We start from the raw sequence: 9,903 nt of genomic DNA, 5'->3' as shown, positions 1-9,903 counted from the left end.
CAGGGCGCCAGTGGTGAATTTGCCAATCTTGGTGTTCTCTGGCAAATGCCAAACATCCTGCACGGTGTTGGGCTGTAAGCACAACCCCCACCTGTGGACGTCGGGCCCTCATACCACCCTCATGGAGTCTGTTTCTGACCGTTTGAGCAGACACATGCACATTTGTGGCCTGCTGGAGGTCATTTTGCAGGGCTCTGGCAGTGCTCCTCCTGCTCCTCCTTGCACAAAGGCGGAGGTAGCGGTCCTGCTGCTGGGTTGTTGCCCTCCTACGGCCTCCTCCACGTCTCCGGATGTACTGGCCTGTCTCCTGGTAGCGCCTCCATGCTCTGAACACTACGCTGACAGACACAGCAAACCTTCTTTCCACAGCTCGCATTGATGTTCCATCCTGGATGAGCTGCACTACCACTTGTGTGGGTTGTAGACTCCGTCTCATGCTACCACTAGAGTGAAAGCACCACCAGCATTCAAAAGTGACCAAAACATCAGCCAGGAAGCATAGGAACTGAGAAGTGGTCTGTGGTCACCACCTGCAGAACCACTCCTTTATTGGGGGTGTCTTGCTAATTGCCTATAATTTCCACCTGTTGTCTATTCCATTTGCACAACAGCATGTGAAATTTATTGTCAATCAGTGTTGCTTCCTAAGTGGACAGTTTGATTTCACAGAAGTGTGATTGACTTGGAGTTACATTGTGTTGTTTAAGTGTTCCCTTTATTTTTTTGAGCAGTGTATATTTTAGATTTAGATTCTTCAAAGTAGCCACCCTTTGCCTTGATGACAGCTTTGCACACTCTTGCCATTATCTCAACCAGCTTCATGAGGTAATCACCTGGAATGCATTTCAATTAACAGGTGTGCCTTGTTAAAAGTTCATTTGTGGAATTTCTTTCCTTCTTTAATACATTTGAGACAATCAGTTGTGTTGTAAAAAGGTAGGGGTGGTATACAGAAGATAGCCCTATTTGGTAAAAGACCAAGTTCATATTATGGCAAGAACAGCTCAAATAAGCAACGAGAAATGACAGTCCATCATTACTTTAAGATATGAAGGTCAGTCAATCTGGAAAATGTCAAGAACTTGAAAGTTTCTTTGAGTGCAGTTGCAAAAACCATCAAGTGCTATGATGAAACTGGCTCTCATGAAGACTGCCACAGAAAAGTAATACCCAGTTAGCTCTGCTGCAGAGGATAAATTCATTAGAGTTACCAGCCTCAGATTGCAGACCAAATAAATGCTTCACAGAGTTCAATAACAGACACATCTCAACATCAACTGTTCAGAGGAAACTATGTGAATCAGGCCTTCATGGTCAAATTGCTGTAAAGAAATCAATACTGAAGGACACCAAAAATACAAAGAGACAAGCTTGGGTCAAGAAACACGAGCAATGGGCATTAGACTGGTTGAAATCTGTCCTTTGGTCTGGATTCCAAATTTCAGATTTTTGGTTCCAACCACTGTGTATTTGTGAGACACAAAGTAGTTGAACGGATGATCTCTGTATGTGTGGTTCCCACCATGAAGCATGGAGGAGGAGGTGTGATGGTGCTTTGCTGGTTACACTGTTGGTGATAGAGCAGTTCACACCAGACATCTCAAGAATATTGCTGAACTGAAACAGGTTTGTAAAGAGGAATGGTCCAAAAATGGTCCAAAATTCCTCCTGACTGTTGTGCAGGTCTGATCCGCAACTACAGAAAACGTTTGGTTGAGGTTATTGCTGCCAAAGCAGGGTCAACCATTTATTATGTACAAGGGTTCACATACTTTTCCCACCCTGCACTGTGAATGTTTACACGGTGTGTTCAATAAAGACATGAACACGTGTAATTGTTTGTGTGTTATTAGTTTAAGCAGACTGTGTTTATCTATAGTTGTGACCTAGATATAGATCAGATATAATTGTATGACCAATTTATGCAGAAATACAGGTAATTCCAAAGGGTTCACATACTTTTTATTGCCACTGTAGGTGTTCTTTTTGTCCAGTTGGAAAGGGTAGTGTGGAGTGCGATTGAGATTGCGTCATCTTTGGATCTGTTGGGGTGGTATGCGAATTGGAGTGGGTCTAGTGTTGCCGGGATGATGGTGTTGATCATAATGTATGATAGAAGTGTGTATCTACCATTGTTTATGAATAGACACAGCAATGGTCTACCAGTATCTATACTGTAATAACAGTATTGGGGACACAGTATACCTGTATCCCCAATACCCTCCTGTACCCACCTATATATCAGGTATTGGGGACATGCATTGGCTACAGTCAACTGGAAATTAAGTAGGCATAGATTTGATCTGACATGAACAAATATCAGGTTAGATACTATAGAACCATATTACACATAAGCCCAAAATATACATTTGAACAAAAGTGAAATAAAGTAGTAGGTCAACATGATAATGAGACAACAAATGTGGCAATAGGGAGGACCTGGGACCAGTGAGCTAGGATTTTGTTGAATTATAAGGATTTTCATTGGAGGGGGTGGAGTGCTGCAGTGTTCTCTGTATATTGTGAGCAGTTCAATGCACTATTCTCAGAGCCAGGTAGAATATAGACAAAATAGGGCATGGTGGACCTGGGCGGACCGGACCCTTGTCATTTCAGTTATCCAGACTCTGGCATTTAAATAGGTTTTCAGTTCTTTCACTATCAGCAGACCTAAGACACACGTTATTTTCCCTGAACAGATAGGTTTAACACACAGGATTGTGTACAAGTTCGTCAGTTTGCGTTGTAGACAAGCGCTAGACTAGGGAGCGATCGCTAATGACACCGGGTCAACCAGGATGCAACGCATTTGAAGACGTACCGTTACGTATTCAATAGCGTTTTCAACATGACTCAAAATGGCGGTGCACTTCTCCACTAAACGGCTATTCAGGGACTGAACGAAAACAACAAAATCACACTAAGTCTTTGTGAGACATCTGTTAAGGTTTGCTTTTCAACGAGTAATATCTAACATTACATTTGTATGGTCAATTCTTTCAGCATGCTAATCAGAAGGGGTTCCGGTGACTAAGTTATGCTACTAACGTTAGCCGTCTTCTCGCTATGTTAGCTAGTAAACCTAAACCCCCGCCAGGCTAACGAGACTAGCGACTCTACTGGGAACAAAATAGCCGGCTGTTAATCATGTTGCTTTCTATGTCATGTAGCTAGCTAACTTGCTTGCTAGTTATTGCCTAAACCAAGTTATGATAGTACTACGTTACTAGCTATAATCAAATGATTAGTGGCACGATATCAAACGAACCTATTATTTAAGTTTCCTTTTAACTAAGGTAACAGTTAGCTAGTTAAGTTCCATAACTTGATTTAGAACTGTTGCCAGCTGTTCGCTAGTTAGTTAGCAACAACACTCCCTAAAAGCGACCCGCATTGTCTGCTTTGTTAATATGTTTATGCAGCAATTACCTACTATTACTAATGGAAAGATGAGATAAAGGTTGAAGTCCAGTTGACTGGCGGAAGGTTTGCTGCATTGTCTCATTCACTGCTGAGTGAACAGAGAGAAATGGCTGGATACGTTTTTTAATCATGAAGTCAGTTACAGATGTTTAGCTAGTTAGCGTAATGCCTTGTTCAGCAGACCCTGCCCACATAGGTAGGTGTCCACAGTCAACCTATGGCGTATCTGTTGGGGGGAGTAGTTTAAATGACTGGAAGACCGCGTATGAGGTCCAGCGCTAGGCTAGGGAGGAAAACACATTTGAACTTGAACCAGCATGCTTCCATTGAACATGTAACGTTAATGCGATTAACAGTGGCATCTAGATAAGCTTCTTTGACCTCTGTTAAAGTGTCTTAGTGGTTGCTAATTATAAATGGGCTAAATTGATGTTTGGTTGTTGAACATGGGCATTCCCCGTTGCCCAATGTTTCAGTCTCTTATTATGGTAGTGGTTTGATTGTGTAACAGGTTTCAGCCATTTTGGACCATAGAGAATAATTCCACGATGACAAGCTTCAGGCCTTGGTTGTAATTGTGGCACACACCACACGCACCTGCATGGGGAGGATGGAGAGCGATTGCAGGATCCCCATGTCGTGCTTGAGGCCCAGAATCCTGGCCTTGCATGCACTCTTCTGGGTTTTGGTGTCTCTCAGGTGAGTGTGCTGGTGTCATCCTTCTTGCTGATAAGCCTTTATGTTCGACATTGCTTCAGAGCTTAACCCTCATTACTGTCTCTTTCAGAGTGTTTGGTGCAGCTCTGCTGAGTGAGGAGAAGACCACAGGTGCTATACTTTATCAGTATTTGATAAGAATGAGTTGGAGAACATGAGTACAGGATTGATGTGGTGCTGCAAACATAAATGCCAGTGACTGCTCATACATCGTTTGTATAGCAAGTTAGCAACACAGTTCACAGAGAAGCACATGTTTGTGTGTGGGGCTGATAGAAGCTCCAGTTTACTTCACTCGTGTCAGGGGTATAAACAAAAGTGTGTCACTGGTCATGTCATTCACCATAATTTCTGTCAAAACTATTCCCAGTCCTTTTCAGACACTGATTCAAGGCATTGTGTTTCGCCTGTGTTTTAGTGGCCAGGCCGGTAACCACACCTTGTTGGCAGATGGAGGAGTTTGTGGTTGCAGTGGAATGCTCCCAGTGCAACACTTTCCAGTCGGTGAGATCTCTCTTTGTCATCTCCCTCCCCACACTTCTCCTTACATTTCCTTTCTTCCGCCAATAGTTATCTGGTTAATAGACAGTTTATTATTGGGAGATGTGAATATCTCTCTAAACATGAATGCAGTATATTCAATGTATGCTATTAATGTAGTCGTGTTTTATGCTACCTCACAGTCCGTGGTTGCTTATGACAGTGGACTTCAAGCTGCAACAAGCCCTTTTAACTGTAAGCTATAGAGAATACTGGGATACTCTTATCTGATTTTAAAGTAGGCAGGTTTAAGCTAGCCCAGTGAAAGAGAAAAACACAGTCTGTTATTATAACCTGGTTTAGGACACTTCCAAGCTAAACACAAACCCTCTCTCCAACTTTTCTGTTGGGCTTGTATATCCAGTGTAAACCCATCAAATTCCCTTCCACCAACATGTTACTCTCATGAAAACATTGTTTTCTGTGTCTGATACATCATTTTCGACAGTTTGTAGACTAGACGCCCTTAACCATCCTGTCCTCCCTCTAGAAGTCGTGGGCAGCATGTATTCAGACGGGATATGTGGAGAGGATCAACTGCACCAAGTCTAATAAAGATGAGTACAAGAGGTGAGTCCCCACCCCTACAACTTCTATTGCCATTTCGTTGTGATCTTGTGATGCCGAGCTGTCTCTTGATTTCATAGGTTGAACCTAGATCTTGTGTGAATTGGATGTCATTAACCAGATTTTAGAGAACTTATCTTAAGAAAACACTATGAAGCGCTTTTTCATAACAGATTACAGGAGACAAGCTCAAATGTTAGACTACTGCACAGACTGATTTTTAAGGTTGAATAAAGATTTTTGTGGTTTGCTTTTACACATGATAATAACGATTCTGTCAAGCTTTCCATCATGTATACTCTTGTTTCCCTTCTGCTCGTAGCTGCCGCTCTACACTGAAGGAGGAACACCTTTTCTGGAAGTTTGAAGGAGCCACGTTGGGCCTCACCATACTGTTTGCGCTCATAGTGGTCGCTAGGCAACGTTCGCTGGACCGGCTTGCCTCCGAGAAAGTCCGCAGGCAGATCGAGTCCATCTAGCGCAGTACACTAGAGTGAAGAGACTAGTAAAACTCACCACGGTGGCTCATCTCAACATTTCAAACTGTTAAGAATTACCACAGCCGCTCCATTTCAACAGCATGGGGGTCTGGAGAACGTAATGTTCAATGGGCCAGACTTACTAGAAAACGGTTTCACTTTTTTTGGGGGGGGTGTTGTTGAAGAAATTAGGCCTGACGGTAACAAGCTTATAAAATCAAGATTGACAGTGAAACTCCAGCTCTAATTTTAACCCGCCAAAGCACAAATGGTGAACAGTGTCTGGCGTTTTGTCAATGGAATGAATAACCCTAAAGGGAATGAGGCAACTTGCAGTACTTTGATCTGGACAAAGTGATGAACGGGAACTGACTGCATTCTAAGTAGCAGACAACTGATGGATTAGTTCAAGCCACATACATTTCTTTGACGTCTTTTTGGGTGGGGGGTTATAAAGTGGACTGAAACCTGTCTTGAATATACAGAATTGTCTGACAAATGCCAGAGATGTTTCTGGCACATGTTTCTGTTCTCTGAGAGAACCAATAATCTCATCTAGTGTCAAATGCCCTGTCTGACTTGGAAACATGGCCTAATAACTAGATCTGTCACTCAAGTGGATCTAGAATCTGTCTTATAGGGGGATGAGTGTTGCAGTGTTACTGTGTACTGTTGTATGAGTTTCATGCTGCAGTGCTGTTTTTCAACTCCATGGGATTCATGTTTCCAAGATTCAGTACTGGTGTTCTGCCAAAAGTCTATAATCACTAGGTTGTGAAAGGTGAAATCTTGTGTGTTTGGAGATTCCAGGCATGGTTCTAAACACAAACACTGACCTTTGACTACTTTTTCATAGGAGTATAGCATTATCCAATACACACAAACAACACACTGCACATATTTCTTTCTGTTTTCATTCATTTAAAAACTTAGTTGCATTTCCGCTGATGGAGATTCACTTTTATCGACTCCCCTAGTAGGCTCCTAGTAACATTGGTCTCTGAGCTCAGTGATTGCCAGTATTTTCATGATTTCATCATGGTTTTACATTTCAACTGTAAATAATGTATTTTTAGGAATTATGTGACATGTGTTTTCCAGCCTCAGCAGCTCTCAAAGAGTTGAGAATTCTGCAAGAATAAATGGAAAATCGGACAACAGTTAATCTGTGTTTTTGTTGTAATTAAATAGGGTAACACTTCACACCCAGCGACATGACACGGTCATAACAGTTTATCTGTTATATGGTCATAACACTGTCCTGACGCATACATTTACGCCTGACATTGCATGGCTGGTTATGACACGTGTCAACCCACATTTATTCAAATGTTTTTCTTTCCCCGCCAAGAATTTCTTTCATTTGTTTCTTAAGTCCTTTGTTTTCATTGTAATGAATTCTTTAGTCGTGTTTTTTTTCTCCATTTGAAATAACTTGCAGATAATACACTTTATGACACTGTCTTGAAGCATTATGACCATCCTGTGTGACTTTACTTGGACTAAGAAAATACTTGACTAAAAGTATAAAGTAAAAGCTATACATCAGATTCCTCATATTACGCTAATGGCACAATCCCTCCCTTTTTTCCCCCTTTACGGACAGACAGGCACATTTCAACACCCATTTACGAATGTAGTATTTGAGTTTTGTGAGTCCGCCAGATCAGAGGCTGTAGGTATGTTATATTGATAGGTGTGTGTGTGAATTGGATCATAAGTCTCTCCTGCCTGAGCATTCAAAATGTAATGACTACTTTTTGGTGTCAGGTAAAATGTATGGGAGTAAAAAGTACATATTTTCTTTAGGAATGTAGTGGAGTGAAAGTAGAACTAGAAATTTAGACCCCCCCCCCAAAGAAAAACAGCTTACGTGGTACTTAAGTAAAAATACTTTAAAGTTCTTACCGCCGCTGTAAGCCAGATGGGCCTCTCACGTACATGCCCTTATGTCAATCATCAGTCCAAAAAAAAGTGTCTTGTCCTGCTCCTGATATCTGCTCCTGCATTCATCCCAGCATCAGCAACAGAGCATTGGGGTAGGTGCATGTCTGACATCAATGTGTGTGCAATTACAATGATTATTTAGTATGGTAAATTTCAGAAAATGTTCTAAACATATTGTTGACAAGTAGGCTATGGTGTAATGGTATGTTTTATGGGTTTTGAAACTTATGTAGGTGTCATAACCAGCCATTAAGTAACTACCGTGGTAGGTTTTTTTGTGGGATTTGACACTTATGTTGGTGTCATAACCAGTCATAAAGTAATGCAATCTGTCACAACAGGACCAAAAAGGTCTCATGACAGTTTTATGACCCTATTATGACAGGCTGTTATGGCATGGTTATGATGTGTAATGATGCGTGGTAAGTGTTACCTTAAATAAGCAAACTTTTCAGGGATGTAAGATACAAGTTGAACATAAAATATGAAAAAGAAGATTCCCAGAGTCAACTTGGACTTGTATTTGTGTCAAAAGACACAATTTGTGATGTACTGGGAAAGTGTTCCTTATATTTTTCTCTTGAAAATGTGCATTTATTTAGTTGTCAAAACAGTTTGATGGGACACAAACAGCACAACAGACAAAGACAATCTAGATTGAACTCTACAGACTCCTCAGAAAGAAGTATTTACACTTTGATGCTCTTGGACAGCGGCAAATATGGCCATGTTGAGCTCCATCTTTGACCGAACAGTACTTGCCCACGTTGGAATTGCACTGAAAGAAAAGTACATGACAAAATTGATTCCATTGTTGATTTGTGTGTGCTAGATTGCACCGATGCCAAACAAGGGCACTGTGTAGTTGCTGAGGGTTTCCAATTAACCACTAGATGTCGCACTGGTACCACAATCAAACTGAAGGCTAACAAGAGTAACTCGGGGCCCTACTCAATCAAAGCTGGTAGTCCTAACTGGGTTTTGATTGGGCCCGTGGTTTATAAAATACTAAAATTAGAAAAAGGGCCAACTACTAAAAATAAGTTGTCCAACTGCATTTTTGACAAATTAGCTCAACAGAAAAGCAGATCTAGGAAGCATTAAAAAATGGTGGTTAGTTACAGCCAATAATGTACCAGAATTGTGATTCTCCTTCTGCGTAGACGTTGACATACTCCCGGAAGGCGGTTGAACTTGTTTCTCAAAACTGAGGAAGATATTTCCCTCTGAAGCTGTCCCCTATCATGGACAGGGACACCCAACTAGAATAGAAGAGTGAAAATGACTTGGCTATATTGGGGCCGAGACCAAAGGCCTAATCATCATAGTCCATAGTACCATTAAACAATTATGTTCACTAGACGGAATTGATTCATATAATAAAGTTAGCCTTATATTAAATGACTATGCTGTTTAAATCATAGCCAGGATATCTAACCAAACTCACCTGTTTATGCTTGCGTGAGTCTCGTGTTTCCAACGACGGAACGTCCGGTAATCTTGCCTCTACTCCGACAGACATAAAGTGCACACATAGAACACAACACATCAGCAGAAACAGCACAGTGAAATTCGTCATAGCGTGATTTCCACTAAATTGATTTCCACTAAATTGACAGTGGCACTGCTGATCTTGATCTGTACGCTTCAGAATGAGTGGCCGAGTGATTCACTACGCGCGAGAGCTCTCCAAGGTGCTGAGCGCATTTCAGCTCAACCAATTTGACTCCGATGTCCACAAACAATATTTTGTCTCGAAGTCAATAGCAGACGCTATTGCCGAGCCTCTTTAACAAGCACACTGCCCAGTGTGCGCAAACACTCTCCTAGATGCACGGTAATCTTTCCTTTTCTAAACGGGTTTAATGATCACATGACGTCCGTTGCAAATTACACTTTGACAGGTTGACACAAGCTGTAGGCCTTGGCGTTTAGCTCAAATGAACCAACCACGGTGTAGACTATATCCACAAGACAGAGCAAACATGGCCTATTAGCCTATCACACAATTTCCTTTAGTTAATCTACAGCGCCTTCATGTACATGTCTGATAATTTTCTTAAAGGTCCAATACAGCCGTTTTTATCTCAAAACCAAATAATTTCTGGATAACAACCTTATTAGCCAGGTTTCCCTCCAACTGGCAACGATTCAATATTCTTGCGAATGTTTAAAACATCTGCATAAAACAATATGTGCATTTTTCCAAGTGTTTCCATTAAATTGACTT

At 41.4% G+C, this 9,903-nt stretch overlaps 2 protein-coding genes across 3 annotated transcripts; one reads left to right on the top strand and one right to left on the bottom strand.

Moving 5' to 3' along the window:
• The first annotated feature begins 2,595 nt into the window (after nucleotides 1-2,595).
• Nucleotides 2,596-6,891, top strand: LOC112229747 (protein JTB). Of its 2 annotated transcripts, none has more exons than XM_024395760.2 (6): nucleotides 2,596-2,947; nucleotides 3,935-4,122; nucleotides 4,211-4,251; nucleotides 4,559-4,644; nucleotides 5,174-5,250; nucleotides 5,570-6,891. In XM_024395760.2, exons 2-6 carry the CDS (start codon nucleotides 4,025-4,027, stop codon nucleotides 5,724-5,726), a joined length of 459 nt encoding a protein of 152 aa, XP_024251528.1. In that variant the 5' UTR covers nucleotides 2,596-2,947; nucleotides 3,935-4,024; the 3' UTR covers nucleotides 5,727-6,891. The 2 variants fall into 2 exon arrangements, with proteins under 2 accessions (XP_024251528.1, XP_024251527.1); XM_024395759.2 differs by having other exon boundaries at nucleotides 2,598-2,947; nucleotides 5,171-5,250.
• A 701-nt stretch (nucleotides 6,892-7,592) lies between these two features.
• si:ch211-191i18.4 (uncharacterized protein LOC799350 homolog) lies at nucleotides 7,593-9,686 on the bottom strand. The gene is made up of 3 exons (XM_024395766.2): nucleotides 9,121-9,686; nucleotides 8,810-8,935; nucleotides 7,593-8,451 (listed from the first exon to the last, which is right to left on the bottom strand). Exons 1-3 carry the CDS (start codon nucleotides 9,250-9,252, stop codon nucleotides 8,338-8,340), a joined length of 372 nt encoding a protein of 123 aa, XP_024251534.1. The 5' UTR covers nucleotides 9,253-9,686; the 3' UTR covers nucleotides 7,593-8,337.
• Between the last annotated feature and the right edge of the window lie 217 nt (nucleotides 9,687-9,903).

Source organism: Oncorhynchus tshawytscha, linkage group LG31 (genome assembly GCF_018296145.1).
Source record: "Oncorhynchus tshawytscha isolate Ot180627B linkage group LG31, Otsh_v2.0, whole genome shotgun sequence".
NCBI lineage: Eukaryota > Metazoa > Chordata > Actinopteri > Salmoniformes > Salmonidae > Oncorhynchus > Oncorhynchus tshawytscha.
The sequence above is the reverse complement of the archived record's forward strand: the minus strand, read 5'-3'. Positions and strand labels throughout refer to the sequence as shown.